The sequence below is a fragment of the Sturnira hondurensis genome, unplaced genomic scaffold, assembly GCF_014824575.4.
Source record: "Sturnira hondurensis isolate 20B ecotype Veracruz unplaced genomic scaffold, ASM1482457v3 Scaffold0010128, whole genome shotgun sequence".
NCBI classification, from domain to species: Eukaryota; Metazoa; Chordata; class Mammalia; order Chiroptera; family Phyllostomidae; genus Sturnira; species Sturnira hondurensis.
In genome coordinates this window covers 2,961,166-2,979,305 of record NW_028082759.1, presented here as the reverse complement: position 1 = coordinate 2,979,305, position 18,140 = coordinate 2,961,166, and the positions used below count along the sequence as shown (strand labels likewise).

At 37.9% G+C, this 18,140-nt stretch overlaps 1 protein-coding gene across 6 annotated transcripts in view; it reads right to left on the bottom strand.

Annotated features, from left to right (window-relative positions):
* The window catches only part of GRIA2 (glutamate ionotropic receptor AMPA type subunit 2), a 130,382-nt gene that overhangs the window by 61,103 nt on the left and 51,139 nt on the right, over window positions 1-18,140 (bottom strand). For all 6 annotated transcript variants that reach the window (XM_037058285.1, XM_037058280.1, XM_037058282.1 and 3 more), the window contains exon 3: window positions 1,734-1,973. In XM_037058285.1, coding sequence (XP_036914180.1) covers window positions 1,734-1,973 — 240 coding nt within the window. The remainder of the gene's footprint in view (window positions 1-1,733; window positions 1,974-18,140) is intronic.

Sequence of the window (18,140 nt, the reverse complement as noted above, 5' to 3'; positions counted from 1 at the left end):
CTGAAGTGTTTTAAGCAAGGGGGTGATGTGGTCAGAGAGGCATTTAAAAGCATTTTAAAATTCTAGCTATTTTGTGGAACTGAATTAAGGAAAAAGAAGTGTGGAAATGGCAAGACGGGAGAACAAACACACAACAGTGTTATGTGTCTCATTGTTATGACTCCAGACAGTGGCCGGGTCTGGAGTCATAACAATGAAAAAGAACAGTGTCTAGAGGTCAAATATGTTTTGGTGGAAATCACATCAAAGGATGCAAGGATGAGGGAGGAACCAGGAAAACTACCAATTTCCGGCTAGTTTTATTAACATAACAAGGTACTCGAGAGTCTGCAGAGAGCAAGAGGAAAGGCCAGGATTAGGCTCAGTTTTAAAAGTCTTTATATCTCATTAATAAAAAGTGTGGTTTGGAATTATCCAGCACATGGCAGTCCGTATTCAAATTCAATAGTTCTGTGTTTTAGTTTTCCATTTCCCATGGGAAGAACACAGCTCTCCCTTCTCAAAGTCCGGGAAAAAAGCTGTTGACAAGGCAAACTTTTCCGCTTGTATAGTGCTGACTCATTTTTCCACTGAGTGTTCTCATCGTCAGGGCTGGGAGGACAGGGCAGAGGACCAGACACCTAGCCTGAGCACTCCTGACTCAGGCCCCCTGCAGCCGATGACGACACAGTGATCAATGGAGAATTGACAGCTGGCTCTCCTCTTGTCTGCCCTTGCCAGTTAACAAGGTACCCCATCTTGGTCAAAACAGGCTTCTGCTTTTCATTTGAACCTTTAAATATTTTAGGGAGCAAGCTGCTGAAGAAGAGTACTCAGGTACTCTTACAGCAATGCTTCTGAACCTTTTCCAGTTTGGTTACGGTTACTGTTTCTAAAAATTACATAAATGAACATCCTGTAGAATGTTCATATGATTTTGGGAAGTACACAGACCCACTGAAGCTGAATCGTGGACCCAGGAATGGTTAAGCCATCTGGGGTTCTACAACATGTAAATATTAAACTTCTGCTAATAGTGAACTTCTCAGCAACAGACATGAAAAACACAGGGAAGAACCATCCCCCTCCAAAAGTTGTGTAATTAGCCAATACCTACCCAATTGACAGGACAGTCAAGAACATCTCATCATAAACAGTCAGGTGGCATTGAGAAAAAACCACGGGTCTGGTGTCAGAAAATCTCTGTTCAGCGGGACCCCAGGTGGGAGGATCACGAGCAAGTCCTTTAAGTTTTCTGAGGTTCAGTTTTCTGAGGTTTAACCTCATTTTAAAGCAAGGTTAATAATAATTAGACTTGCCTGGTAAAACTTTTATATGTGGAAGTATTTAATATCTGTGAGTTTCTGTAGAACTTCTTATTTATGTATGAATTCAAATTCTGTAGAACTTCTTATTTATGTATGAATTCAAATTTCAAGGCGTCCACTGACCTTGAGCTGGGAATCCAGTCACCTTGGAGCCCTAACCGCTGGTGCCAGAGGGGCTTCCCATGTTACAGCGAGGCTTTGGGCTGACACAGTCTATATCTGTAAATTGTACATTCACAACTTTTTTGTTTTCTCTCTAAATATGTTACCCAGGTTTCAAGCTGTATTTTTCATGTACACAACACAATTAAACCATGTAGCTCTTGAACTTGAATGCAGCTATGGAGCTCTGTAACATCAGATACAGGTGCCAAGTGCAGACATTGGATTTGACCACTATGGAGAGAGAGAGAGATTTTCACTTACCTCTGTCACTGTCATAGAGGTATGCAAACTTGTCCCACTGATAGTACTCGATCAAGCTAAGAAGGGCTCCTTTGAGGTCAGGTCTCATCTGAATGACGAAGGGGTGCGTGCCATCGGTTGGGAAGCTGGGCGTGATGAAGGAGACATGGAGCGTCCCACAAAATGATGTGATGGTGTTTACAGACTTCTTGTCATAAAACCCAAAAATAGCATAGACTCCTCTTGAAAACTGGGAGCAGACTAGAAGAAGAGGGAAAACAGAAAGGATAAATCATTGTAGTCAGCATACGATCATTGATTTGCTTGAAACATAATGCCCTTTTATATAAAATACAAAATAACAAATCTAAAGAAAAATAGAGTTTATATCAATGATCCAGGAACTACATGAGCACTTATTTACTTAGCACTCTTAAGAAATTCAAAGAAGTAAGCCCTGGCTGGTGTAGCTCAGTGGACTGAGTGCGGGTCTACACACCACATGATCGTGGTTCGATTCCCAGTCAGGGCACATGCCTGGGTTGCAGGCCAGTTCCCAGCAGGGGACTCATGAGAGGCAACCATACATTGATGTTTCTCCCTCTCTCCTTCCCTTCCCCTCTGAAGATAAATAAATAAAATCTTTAAAAAAAGAAATTCAAAGAATTATATATCATTTGAATAACAATTCTAGGCTTATGAAAATATCTACATTATTTTTTAACAAACTGTGAGTATAAACATATTTCAAGACCATCCCATTAAAAAAGAGTATAAGAAAAAATCATTAGTTATAAGAACAAACCGCAGTTACCTGGGATTTATACACATTCATAATAGCTCATTCCCTATAGTATTGATTCTCAGAAGGCTTTATTGTGTTAGTGATGTGTTTATTCTGGAAGGTCACGAAGAGTTCTACTGATGACCCAAACTTCTTTAAGAGAAAATGGATACAAGGCTCGCCACCCATAGGAAACCTGCCTCTCACCTTGTGTCAGTCAAGTAGCAATTAAGTGAAGTTCAGAACACTTACATTTTATCTTTGCCATGGACTTAAGTTATGCCAAATGTTCCACTCCATACAGAACAAAGAATATTACATTAGCAACATATTTCAGCTTAGGACCATCATTCTTAAAATATATATGTATTTTTTAAAATATGAAAGTCCCCATTTTTCACATGATCACTTATCCTCTAATGCTGTTGGTATTTCAGTGAATGGCATATAACACATACCTTCCCCATTTCCTATAGTCAGACCATCCCTAAGTATTGCTCCTTCTAATACCTAAATACACTCAAATGTGGTCCATTTCTACTTCTGTCCTACTCATCCTAGTTCACTGTCACATGTATTTGCATTGTGCTTGCCCTGTGCCCAGCATGTTCTCTGGAACATTAGCTCATTTATTTCTGATGATAACCCTTGAGGTGGGAATTCTTATTATTCCTAAATTACTGATAGGAAGATTGACACACAGAGCAACGAAGATGTACCCAAGCTCTCGCAGCTGGGCAGGGAGCGATGCTGTGCTCAAACCCAGGCGACCTGGATTCAGAGTGCACGTTCTTAACTGATGGACAATTCTGCTCTTCTCACTCAGATTACTGGAATACCCACCAAACTCTCCTCCTTCATCCAGTTGTGCTCCTTCCATTCTGTTCCCCACAATGTAGTCAAAATAATTTTTGTAACACGAATTTGAATGTATCTCTCTGAGAAGTGGGGGGTACTTTGTCCAAGCTGATTCCCTGCAGTGCCCTATAGAAATGATCCACAGTGTTGAAGGCCTTTATTTCAAGTCAGCCACATGGCTCTGAGTCAATAAATTGATGGTATTTTTTAATATCAAGAGTCATTTCAATCTAAGGAATAGAAATCAGTTATCCATGAATATAATCTAACAACCCAGAGCATAATACTAAACATCCTTTTAAATTAATTAATCCCCTTTAAAGGATAGGACCAATATTATCTTATTTCATTTTATTTCTTTCAGAAAAATAAATTTGCTCTATAATTAAGAAGTATGTAAAAATAAATTTACTTAATAAATTAGAGCACTGCTAAAATATATACAGATTCTAGTAACAAATTTGCAGACAATGAATAAGTAATAGGCAGTAATTTTAGCAACTATTATATGATATAAAAAAGGAAAGCAAAATTGTTTGAGTGTAAACATTAAATATTTACTAATCTTCCCATTTCAAATATTCTCATTTCCATTTAAATATTTACTAACCTTCAAGTAATTTCTGCCTTTCTAATACAAGTTTTCTGGGATTTCTAGGTTACATCTGTGCAATATATCAATTGAAATCTCCTTTATTACCAATCTTCTGAGGAATGGTGTCCTGTATCTCAGAAAACTGAATTTGTTTCTTTACCTTTATTTCACACTTTTACATAAAGCAAAGGTGAGATTCCTGCCTCTTATTTATGTTTATATTTTTGTCTTTGACTGAATACAGAAGTTGAAAATAACCTTGAATGTGTTTGACTATGCTTATTTTTTTAGGCACAGGAAAAGGTCCTTTCGTTGTTAAAACCTTTCTAGGAAAATTTTGTGGTGCTTTCTTGTTTTATATACAGATATGCATACTGATGTGTATATCTTAAATCTTAAGTTTGTTCAGAACTTGATGACTCTATATGACACATAAGAGTTGGAAATTACTATAAAATTCTCTCTGGCTCGATTTTATTTCATTTCCTGCAGTGTTAGTAGGTCATCTAAATGATATAGTAGTATCAGGCAAAGTGATTTATCAATAAGACCTCCTCTCATCTTAAAGAAAATAGCTTCTGTGATAGGAAGAGCAGCCACAGCATCAGCAGAATGTTTGCTAATAGATGCCACAGTCTGAACACATAAGGAGCCATACCTTTCATTTTCCATTTGTTTTAGACTCTGGACTGAGTTGTCAAGGGGCCTGCTGGTTCTCATGGCCATCTGCAAACATCGGGCTTGGGCCCCACAGGCACAAGCTGTACAAAACTTCACAAGCGATGACAATTCACCTAACTTAGAAGGCACTTTTTCCCCAGGCAATTCAACCGATTCTCCAACGAACATAATTTTACAACGAGATCCTTTCTCTCCGGTCTGTCCCTGGTTTCCCTCAACCTTCTTCCTTTATCTCTTCATGGCACATACTCACTTGTTCATTTGTCTATATCCTCTAGTGTTCTAGATATTTCTTTTTAAATGTCCCTATCTACACATCCAATGAACTGCCGTTTTGTCAAAATTGTTCGTGTCCCTCTTTACCTTCAGCCAGTCACTGCCCCGGTCCCCAACCATGACAAGAACATCATTGTGATTTGCTGTCAAGGAAGGCTGACCTGAGCAGAGGTATTCATTCCGTTCACCGGCTTTGCAGCAACCATCCCAAGGCGAACAGCTCAGCGCTATACTTCTCACACACTAGCCCCACAATGTTCAAGAGTGTTTTTGCATGCTGATACTGAAGTTCTCAATACAACAGACACTTGACACTGTTGACATGACACACAAGGAAATTGGTGGCACTTCTTTGAATTGACTCTTTAATTGAGTAGAAATAAAAATTTCTCATGTTGTTCTCTACCTTATTCCCCAAGAATGCCTCCAAAATTTAAAACCATTTTCCTAATCTACATTCATCCTTAAAGAAGGAAAAATTACTGTCATAGAAAACATACAAATAATGTGTCAAAGTTCTGCATATAATTCCAAAGACAGTGTTCTAAAATGCGTTAAATAACACCAGTGCTTTATATGTAGTCATTTTTTTTCCCTACATCAACTCCTGGAGCAGAGGAAAGGGCAGAAGAGCTCTCAGTTTACCTCTGGCTTCCCGACCTGCACAATTACCCTGCGAGAGATGCTATCATAAATCACTGAATAATCATGTTGATTAATATTAGAGTTGAAGCTACATCTCAAGACTCAAAACTAATTGCAAAGTGTAGATAAAGATACTCTCACTGAGTTCTACTTTAATTGAATATTTAATATCAACTCTGAGAAACTCAGCAAAGAGGAGTCCTTTTCAAAGACACTCCAGGTCAAACTGCAGAAAAGATAATCTCCTGGGTACAAGTAACTTGCTGATTATTCCACTTTTTATCGTAAGCCCAGATGATATAAGCCCATAACAGTGCTGATGATGCATCCAATGTGCATCTCTTTCTCTTGGGTCTTTCAGCTCATTGGTGCTGCTAATGTAGCACACTCGGTACAATCTGGAGAACACTGCATGGTTATTTAATAGAAAGGCAGGGAAGAACAGGGCATGGCTTATTTTGTTTTATATTTTAAATTTATAAATTGCCATTCCCTTCAGTGAAACAGTATAGGCTGCTTCATATGCAGGAATGGAAGCAGCTCCTTTGCAGCTTATGCAAAGTTTGGTGAAAGTTGCACCACCAAGCAATCCTGACTTCAGAATATGGAGACCACAGAGAATCTCTCTCCTCCCATCCTTGAACTTCTGACGTGAGCACCTTCTAAACTTTGACCCTGATTTTACTATTGACATTTCCTAATTATTCATCAGGTATGATCTCCTAGTCGCTAAATCCAATGATCTTTTTGTCAGATAAGCTTTTTTAGCTTCTTTGAATTTATTAATCAAACACTTGCTTCTTGAAATACCCTCTCTCTACTGCTACTAGTTTTTCCTCTTTCAACTCCTTCTCTGTATTGCTGCCGAGTAAAATCATACCATGTCGATACTTTTCCTCTCCCTCTGATTACCTTTAACTGTCTTCTTTTTTACATCTTAAATTAAAAAGGCATTCTCTTTTGTATTGCATTTTTCCATATCATTTAGTCCTCTTATACTCCCTTCCTCCCAGCAATCACCACACCGTTACAATAAAAAAAAATGTAAATGTAAAAAGGCATTCTCCAAGGACCTGTCTTACAGTTGTTTTTCTTCTCATTTTACACTCTGTCTCTTAGTAGTCTCATCCCTTTTAACATGATCAGATTCAACGTGTTATGCACGTTTCCCAAAACTTCTCTGTCACCTTAGTTATCTCCCAAGAATGGTGCTGGCTTTCGGAAATGCCACAACAAAGAGTCAATTCCTAGCTGGAGTTGGTAGATTTACTCTCTCACCCTCCAGGGTCACTCACTAAAAAAAGTCAAGTCCCATATCATTCCAACTAATTTCCATAAAGACAAGAAGGGAAAACCCTGAAAATATTATCCTACAAATCACATCTTTGTATTGATTTTTTCCCCTTCAGCTCATTGCATCGTAACTCTAGCAATCATTGATTTTATCATTATTTTCAGAATAAGTAATTCATTACTCTCCCTTGTTCTGCTCATACCCTCTATAACATTCTCTGTTTTATTCTACTTTATTCATTCCTGTATTGGGGGGAACTTAGGTATTTCTAGGAACTCAGTATGTTTTAGGTGTTGGGGACACAGCATTAAGAGTGGCAGATAAGGTCCCTACTTACATGAAGCTGCATAGCACGCTTCTTAAGTGCTTCTTGCATTGGTACCTTTATTTCCTTTCCCCTTTGTCCTGCCGAGGTAAACCAGCCCCACCTCCTCTCTCCCCTTCCTTGGATTCATACTCTTGTGTTTTACAGTCTTCCTAAAGCACAGCACATAAAAGGCATCCTCCAAGGATCTATCTTCCAATTGTTTTTCTTCTTCTTCTTTTTTTTTTTACAATCCACCTCTAAGTGTTCTCATTGCATTTTAGAAGGTCAAATTCAAATTTTGTGCAAATGTGTCCCTAACATGAAACATCACTTCAGTTGTCTCCCTTTACCTATTTATTTACTGAGAAAATATATACTGTAAACACATTGTACATAATTATGTAGGAAATATAATGTATATACTTTATACTTTATGGTATAAATTTACTGTATATACTATGTGGTACAAATACTGTAAATATACCACATGTGACTAATTTTCAAGTCACGTATTTTCATATTTCATATTGTTTCCTTGCAAGTGTGATTTGTGATTAGAATGCTTCATTCTTCTAAGACTGGAAGTGTGAGTTTTCTAGAATAAAAAAGAAAAATTAGAAATGTATAAAATATCACTGTTTTTACATTGTCTGAAAGCCTGTAACTTTAATATCAACTATTAAATAGCACAGGTAAGTTGTTATTCTGTATCCAAGGATCTTGGGACTCTGTCCTTTGGTGTAACAGTAGTAGAGGCTAAAAGTGAGGACAACCTGAGACTGAATTCCTATATGGCTCTTGTCTAGTCGTAATTGGTTGGGCAAGTTCCTTTATTTTGCTCTTTCTCAATTTCTTTTCTCAATTTAATCATGTGTAAAAGAGGATAATAATATTACTTACCTACTTCACTGGGATGGACAGTATTAAAGAAAAAATTAGTTGAAACAGTGCTGGCGTCTAGTAAACCCCATATAAACCTCTCATGACCTTCCTTTTTATATTCTATGTTCTAATCAATGTTGATATTAAATAATATTGCACCAGGATTTTACTCATCTTTTCCCTTTAGCATAAAATTTCTCAATTCCATGGGACAAGTGTTCATGTGTTAAAATCACACACATCTTTTCAGAATATGAAAGTCACTCCTGACTTCTTCCTTTATCCCCAGCTTATAAATCGTCACCAAATATGCTCATTTGACCTCTCAAATCTGAACTCTCTAGCTCTGCTGACATTTTTTTAATATGACCTTTAAATATTTATTGACTGGATTGCAGCAACCTCCCCCCAAACCCTTGTTGTAATAAATCTCTTCCCTATCATGGCAGATTTACCCCTCCTGATTAAAATCTATCAATATCTTCCCATTGCTTAGAGAATAACATACATGATGGTGCTCAGATGGTATCTTTCTGTGGGGTCTGAGTTACGTGTCTCTCCTACATGGGAAAGCAATGTGCTTTTCTGCATTGTAGCCTGAGTTATAATTGTCTTGCTTTGCCCTCTCTGAGCTCATTGAAAGCAGAGAATGAAGTGCTGTTTATCTCTAAATGCATAGCCTATCACACAGTTGGCACAGAGCATGACACTTGATAAATGTCATGCAATAAAATACCAATTCTTCCATGAAGGGTGCCTGGCTTACTATCCACTGAATAAGACTTTTCCTGATTATAAACCCCATTAGCACTCTGCCTTTACCTTCCTCAAGGCCTGCAGTACCATATCTTTGATTATGTGTGCATGTGAATGTGTGAGTGTGTGTATGTGTGTACGGGGGGGTGTGACCTCCTGGACAGCAGGAGTCAGTGGGAGAGGACAATAAGAATGCCTGAACTGGAAGCCCAGCGTTATTCTTTCCTGGCCATCTGGTGTAAGAGGCACTGGCCCTGAACCTCAGCTTCCTAACCTATTAAATAAGGATTTTAATTCCTATCCTGGTTATTCGAGATAAATGCTTTAGATTTTAAATGATATAATATATAGAGAAGTACTGGGGAAATATAAATCATTAAATAAATGTGTTAATGACAATAACTCCAGCTATACCAATTTTTGTATTCTCTGCAATACCCAATTTAGGAATTTTTCACAAGTATGTTATTAAATATTTGTTGAATGACTACATGATCTGAACCAATTGTATACACAAGATATAAAACAGGTTCTTATGATAAGTTTCATTTCTGTTGATACTGGAGTACTTCTGAAATAAAATCATAATAGCATTTTCCTCTTAACTTTCATGCTGAAAAATAACTAGTGTTAGTTTAAAATTACCTGTGCAATTTAGTCTATTCTCATAATAGGAAAAAATCACAGTCTTTACTATGAGGAGGCAATCTTTGGAATGTTTGTGAAGCATTATTTTAAGCTTTCACAATGTATTTTATGTGGGGAAAGATTGTATCAAGAGAGGCGAAGCTAAATCAATACATAACACAGCAGGGCACTGTCGGAAAGCTAAGCAGGAGAGGAGACTTTTTTGTCTCGGTTACGTGTCCGATAATGCATATTGGACATGAAAATGCTCTCGGGTGTTTTCACCATCTCAAATGTCCCATTTCTTTAATTCAGTGGAATTTTTCCAGCCTGAAAACTTTCATAAGCAACAATTATTCCTTTTTAAAAAATGTAATTGTTACAACCAAGGTACCTATAACATTTGGTTTCACTGTAAAAACATGGGAAAAATGTTAAAAATAGAACTATAATTCTTTTCATTCCTGGAATATTGAGGTAAATACAATATGCTGTTCTCACAATGAAATGGAGTAAAACTACCTACTTTTCATTCATAGGATTATATTTTAAAGTTCATATTCTACTGGGTCACCTTTTTTTCTTATCAAATGACAAGGGCTTCCCACTAGAGAGCTGACATGACAGCTTAGCACCTCTTATAAAACTCGCCTCTTACCAAACTCTTATGTCTTTAAAAGTCCCTTTGCTCTGCTTCTGTTCCTCAGAGCCCAGCACAGTTCCTAGCGTAGACACTCAGTATGTAGCTATTGAACAACACACCAAATGATTCAAAGAAAACATGAAGAGTAATAAACATTCACCACAATGACTTTTCCTATAAATTGCCTCACTGATGATTTTCCATATAGCCCTGCTACACCTCTTTAGTGTGATAAATTACTTCTCCTCTTTTGCATACATTTTGATCCCATTTTTCATACAAACACGAAATGTGATGCATCGTCCCTCAGTAGAAGACAATGAAGTTGTAGTGATACATTTTTCTTTCTCTCTCACAAACATTTATCCTTCCTGACCTTTGTGTTATGTTTGCTGAGTGAGGTGAAATGTCGCAAGTTTATTGCTCTTGCCCATATTATATGCAGCTTAAAAAATCTATAGCATTTATGCTGGCTTCATTCATCATCTGGGAAAGCAGGCAACAGTAGAACAGGCGGTAATAGGCAATAACTCTCATGTGAATTTTAGTGATGTGTTCTGGACACGTACATGAAAGAGAATTACCTCCGTTTATACAAGATGCTATTTCACAACAGATAGTCCTATTCTTCATCCCTTGGTCACGTATTTCCTCCTCACAAATACACATAGTTCTACCCCCTCGACTTGTGCTCTGCGGAAGTTCTGGGCGCTGCAGGCCTTGATGCGATTTGAATGCTGTGGATACAGAGTGCCAGCCGGGCTGGATGGCTGGAGGCCTGGCGTCTAATCCCTGTTGTGACGCCAGCCAGCTGTGTGCTCCTGGCAAATGGCAGCTTTCAAATGTCTCAGTGGCCCCAGAGGTCCGATCGAGCTCAAACTTGGGCGTGTATGGCCAAATATCAAAGACAGAAATTATACAAAATAGCAGGTGGTGCATACTTAGTATTCATCATATTCTTACTTGTGTAAAACGAATGTGTGAAATACAATACATTTTTGTGAATTAAATTCTACCACTGTCTTCCCGTTTGGTTAATCTTTGTTTCCCTCTTCTTTTTTTTATCTGTCTTCCTCTTTCTACTTGTCCTGTTTCCTCCTTCAAATGTTTACTTTTCTACTTCATCTTTATATTTATTTTTAGCCCATGAAGGCTATACCGTAAGCTCCACAGCCACTCTTGGTCCTGATGCCTATAGAAATGTCTAATTCAATTAGGACATTTCTGCAATCTGCACCTAATTAGGATGTACAGAGCTGAAGGACTGTTTATTCCAGAATACAAATCTAATGATATTTTAGTACAAATAAACATTTTTGGCTTTTCTGATAAAAAATACTTAAAAAATACTATAAACATTTTCAAATACCTAGAAGATTTTTACTTAACAGACTTTTTTCTTTGAGTGACATTAAAGAAAGAACTACATTGCCTTGCTTGTCTGGATACTCTCAAATTAGACCTGATAATCTTCTTGCTTGTGTACGGCTCAGAGGTTCTCTCACAGGACTTTCTTGCTCATGCCATCTGTTGGTAAGTGAGAGGGTTTCTGCTTAGATGCCTCAGCACTTATATACTCATATAAGTGTGTTAAAAGAGGGAAAATATAATATAATATAATATAATATAATAAACACTTATGTAAATGTATGAAGAAAGGTACTGGACCATTAGCATACATGCCTAAATTGCTAATTAACTAGAGAAAATAACGTTAGCACAATGGACTCTCACATGTGATGCATTGGTCCTGCTGAAATTCAGGGCTAATGTCTGGTACTAGAGCGTGGCGGTTTGCTTTAACGTTGTCCGAGGGGCATGCCTGCTTCTCCGTCACATCCCCTTCAATATGAGCGGAAGGACAAAAACCATGGTGTGAAAAGAGTTCTCTCAGGAAAAGGCTAGGGACTTACTCTCGGGCCCTTGCATTTTTCTTAGCAACATAAATAAATTGTTGGTAACTAAAAAAGTAACAGGAATAAACTCATGCAAATTTAAACAAGCATGTTATTAAAAGGTGTAATTTCCCTTTGCTGACGACTTCTCCCAGAAGCAACCCCTGCTAACAAGGACGCGGCATGGTGTTTGCATACTTGCGGTTCTAGTTAGAGTTGGTCGTGTATGCTGGTTTCTGTGTTTGTTACAGTTTTGATTAAGGAGACCCGAGAGCGGTTGTCCTGAGACTTCCTCTGACACATGACAGAGAAATGACGATCTGGGTACAGACTTAGTTCATTCTCTTAAACCACTACCTGGTGTTCCTTGGTTTGGATGTATTATTATCTCATTAACATTGCCCCTGAGATATTTAGCTTTTTGTGAGTTTTTGCTGCTACAAAGAAGGCTGCAGCGAATATGCCAGGACTTTCATCTTTGTGCACTTGAGCTGATGTCTCTGAAGGACAGATTATTAAAAGTGAAATTCCTTGTTTGGATGTTATGCTGAATAAACTGTTGATGTTGCTATCAAATTACCACCCAAATACAGTGTACCCGTTCACATCCCCATTAACAACATAAGATAAGCTCTCATATTTTGGTGCTTCACCAATTGTGGATATTTTTCAGTCGTTTAATTTTTACTAATTTAACATGTAAAAAATTTCATTGCTGTTTCATTAATGACAACTTACATGTCTGTATGCCTGTGAAATGAGGCATTACATTTAGGGTTTTTCAAGTATTAACTTTCTTTAAATTAATTATATCCATATAGGACTTAATATTATCCAAATTTACAGATAAAAAATTCAAAAACAGCCCTGGCTGGATAGGTCAGTTGGTTAGAGGGTTGTCCTGACACACCAAGGTTTCAGGTCTGATCCCCAGTCAGGGCACATACAAGAATCAACCAATGAATGCATGAATAAGTGGAACAACAAATCGATGTTTCTCTCTCATTTAAAAATAGACACAGAAGGCTTATACAAAAACCTTAAAATGCTCAACCACACTGAAAATAGGGGAAAATGTTCACTAAGACCAACTGAGTCTGCATATTGGCAAAAGTGTAAAATCTGATGATAACAGGAATTAATATTATATAAAAACAAGAACTTACATACTGATAGCAGATATATAAAGTGATGCAGCCATTTCGGACAACTATTGGGCAAGATTCTGTAGAGTTAAAGAACTACACACCGGCAATTATTCCTTTCTAAGGCATATGCCCCAAGACACTAAGCAATGTGCACAAGGAGGTATCATGTATAATATCTGTGGCCACATATTTTTACTACCAAACAACCAAAACATCATTCAACAAAGCCACCACATACAATGATATATCTAATGGATTGACACACAGCAGTGAAAACAATTGCTTTCATTTCTATTTCATTATTTTCATTGAATAAGAGGAAACTAAGTTATAGCAGAACAAGAGTTAACCAAGTTATGGGCAAATTGCTTGCACAATGTTAAAAAACAATATACTCTCTTTAGAGTAAACATATGAGTGACAAAACATGATGAAATCTATAGAAATGATGGGTGTCAAATGGGAGGTAATAGCTAGATCGACAACATGCAATAGTGGAGAGGCTCAGGCATTTCAACCGTGTTAGTAGCGCGTTATTTCTTGAGCTGGGTGCTGTGTATGGGGACACTTGCTAAAATATGTTATCTATGTCTGATATAGTGAGAAAAACGATTTAAATACATAATGGATGATTTGGAGAGCACAGCATATAAAGAAGCTGGATAAATTCACTGAGCAGAAAGCACATCATATGAAATGTAAACCCAGTACAGTCTAAGGAGAGGAAGTTTGATTTCATTTGCAGTGTCCTAATTAGTGCTTTTTTTTAACTCTCAATAAAGAAACCAGCAAGCTATGTTAAGAAATAACTGCTGACTACTTAATTAAGTGCGCTAGCTGGCCCAGTTCTCCTTTTCATGCAACATCAACTTCTCTCAAACTTATCTTCAGGAGAATTGTAAATTATCTCCTGTCCAGTGGCTTCTGGGTCATTCCACTTGCACACAGTTAAAACGATAAATGTCAAGGTGCTTTTGTATCAGGGAAATCTGAGATCCATCCTTCTTCCAAGAGCCCCATGTTTTCTACTAAATATAAATTTGTTTTATTGATGCCACAGTATTAAAAGCTCTTCAGCATCATCCAAAAATGAGTATTAATTACAAAACATAGGTCATTAATTGTTAATTAAAGACTCTAAACCTTTGCCTTTGGAAAAGAACTTCATATCTAGCATCTCTTTGATCTTATAATAGAATCACAGGATAATAGAACAATGATTATCCCTATTTTATAGCTAAAGATTTGTCTGGTTTTCTATTTAAAAACCTGGTGAGAATGTCTTAGTTTACTTCTAAAAGGATACTAGTATCCTTTTAGAATTAAAGTTATTAGTATCTTTTAAAATAAAAAGTTAAAACTGAAAAATATAGGGTAAGTTAACTCATCATGTATGTGACATAAATTTACGGAACTAGGAAATATTAGAATATGGTAAATAGTATTAAAGACACCATATAGTTTTATTTTCACAGACAATCAAAATGGCAAAGATGTAATAAATCTATCTCTTGTACATATGCCAGTGATTCAGATGCATTTTTGCACAAATTTATTAATTTTTGCTCAGTAAGTATATGATTGTCTAACCACTAAGCTGTATACTGAAAACCAATGCATAATAAAAAAGAGCTTACATAATTTAATTAAGCTAGAGAGGCATTAATATATTTGTAATTTCTATATTACATATAATTTAATACTTAGGTATTAAATTATATACTACTACTTAGGTAGTAGCACATTAATCACTGTGGTTCCCATTGTGGGTTATTCATCACAGTCACTGTGGGCCTGACATATCAGACCTCTGATTATTCAGGAGGAAAATTTGCCTCTGCTCCTGAACAGCGAGAACACCATCTCTTCCCTCAGCCAGAACCTGACATGGGCCTGCAAACTCTGACGGGCCCAGACTTCATTCATCACTGTGTTGAGCAAAAGCAAAACTAAGTCCATAGAGCACTCTCTTTGAGTGGCTCCTAATAACTGGGCAGAGGTTCGGAGACCTTAGCAGAGCTTTCGTATATGGTACATAGAATGCCTAGATTGAAGGCATGTCAATGGTCTAAATACCCAGAGCTCACAATAAAAATGTCTAAATATTTTTTAAAACACCCATTTTCCTACAGTATTACTCTGTCGGTTATTTGAGGTTGTAAGGAGCACCTTACATGTATATAAGCAAATTGTAGGTTCAGTGAACAAAGTTGTTGGCCCATGCTTTTTCAATATCTTTTTGTGACATTGGTTTATTCCACTGCATATTTTCTGCTCATGCATATTTTCTGAGGCCAGGACAACGATAGTGTTGGTAAATTTTGCCAGTAAAAAAACAGGAGTGTTATTCCTACATAGACATTTGGAGAGGTCAAATTGCAAATCTCATTTGGGATTTTTTAAAAAATATTTTTTTATTTATTTTCAGAAAGAGGGGAAAGGAAGGAGAGAGGAAGAGAAACATCAATGTGTGGTTGCCTCTCATGTTTCCCCCACTGGGAACTGGCCTGCAACCCAGGCATGTGCCCTGACTGGGAATCGAACCCCGATCCTTTGCTTCACAGGCCCGTGCTCAATCCACTGAGCTACACCAGCCAGGGCTCATTTGGGATTTTTATAAGTTTTCAGTATACATTTCCTAGTTGAAGCAAAGCCTACCCCAAAACAAAATTACCGCTATTAAGTGACACAAAATAAAGCCACATCATTCTCAACTGTCTCAGATCTAAAGCATGTACCTGTGACACCTAGTTTGTCTCCCTCAGCTTCATTTCTGTTCAGCTCTGCCTGACATTGTGCTTGCATCCACTTCCATCAGGCCATTGAAAATGGGTGTCAACCCCTCCCATGGTCTTCATTCTTAAACTTTTCCTAATTCTATTGCTAAGCCTTTATATTTCCTCAAAACTGCCTTACCTACAAAGATACTCTTCTTCTAGAATCTTTCTGTAAATGGACTAGTCCCTAATGGTTAATAGAAAAGGTTTCCTGTTGATAGAGGAAATGCAGCAAATTGTTGTCCTCCAGGCCCACAGGAGGTCACCTCTCCCGGCGACTAAAATCTTGACTAGTTGCCTTCCACTCTTACCCTGGGCTTTGCCAGTCATTCAGCTAGTCTTACGAAGATGACAGCAGCGAATGTGATGCCGGCAAAGATTTGATAAGTACTTTTACATTAGGGCTTGCCCTCTGGATAACTGACCCCACTGAGAATTCCAAGCCAGCCTCTTTGAAGTTGCAAGACCACGTGAAGAGAGGCTCAGGCATTTCAGCCATCCTCACGGAGTCAGTCCTGACTCAATCTCAAGCTGAACGTACTTCATGTGAATGAACCCAAGCAAGACCAGCAGAAAACCCTCCAGCCAACCCACAGAATTTTAAGGGAAAAATGATTGGGGTTTTTTTTGAGCTAGATTTTAGGATAGTTTATTATGTCGCAACTGAAATGGAAATTGGTATCTTCAAATAGGGTGCTATCATAGCAAAAGTCTAGAAAATTGATTTGGAGACTAGAGCTAGAAAATAAGGGCAAAAAAATGAAGAAAATAAGCAAGGAGACTGTTGGTAAAGTTTGGAGGAATGACAAATAGATTCCGAACTTAATATATTTATAATTTCTGTGAACTAAGAAGATAACTTAGATGCCATCTTTCTCTCTTAGATGTTTATGTCTTTCTCTCAGGCCAGCAGAGGCCAGAAATGCAACAGAAAACTACTATTGGACACTGGGAAGATGCACCTCCAAGTGTTAGGTCAGTCAAAGCATGACAGGAAAAACTGTCACCTATAACTAACTGGAAGATCGAAAATGTGCCAAATATAAACTTGCAAGTCTGGCTAAGAACATTTTGAGACAGAACAATGGAAGTGTCAGTCTGCACCTTTGGTTGCTTGTAAAATGATACAGGTCAGATACCAGCCTGAAGAGAGACCTGTTCTATTTGCAAGTGGAAATTAGAGGAAACATAAGAAAGGCCAGGACATGGAGAGTTGGAAAATGATCTGCTTCACATTTCCAGGACCCCCACCAGGCAAAGTGAGAAATGGCCTCAGTATAAAGACTGAATCAAAGATGTCACTCTAAGACCCCTCAGTAGGAGCTCAGGGAGATTTAAGATTTTGGCAGAACAGACCTTAACAGACAAAAAAAAACCGTTTAAGGATGTTAAGGGCCTTGAATTAGTGAGATTATCCTACCCCCCTCAACACTGATATTCGGTGTGTGCACAGAGGAGGGAAGAGAAAGGACACCTAAGTTATCCTTTTAGTTCACAGTGTTCTGGATAAAGAATATCTATATACAAAGAGCTTCATATACATATGGATCTGATGTAGATGATGAGATCATGGACTTTGAGCTTGATGCCACGATTGCATGAGACTGAAGGTTTTGGAAGAGGATGAGTGTACTTTGCACATGAACTGTTAGAGCCAAAGGGCAGACTGGGATAGGTCGTTATACTAATGTATCTGAATAAATCATGCTCCTGTCATTTATGCCTGTGGGGTGCCTTTCTCCTTGGCTTGACCATGGCCATATAACTTTATTTTATCAATAAGATGTAAGCAAATGAAGCAAAACAGAGACACAAGCGCTTGTGCATTGAGGCTTGCCCTCTTAGAACACCATTGGAAGACTATGTGAGAAGTTGTGTAGCCTCACTGAGATTAAACACCCCCCTCCCAACACGTACACTCAGGAGGAGAGAGATCCAGCTATCCAAGGCATCCTACTGAGCTAACCGAATTCATACCCCTACGTGAACTCAGGGAAGACCAGATGAAGAAACTCCCAACTCGCCTAGACACTCATGAAATGAAATGGTTGTTGTGTTAACCCATTCAGCTTTTGGGGGGCAGGGATATATAGTTGATACAACCACTTCTTTCTTGACAGTATTAGACAATTGTCTGATATTGCCCAAGACACCCAGTAATTTTCCAGATGGTTGTTGTCCTGGGCACTACTTTTCTTCTATTTTCTTTCTAAGGGATTTCAGTAAGCTCTCTTTTCCTCTGACTCTTCAACTAACAGGC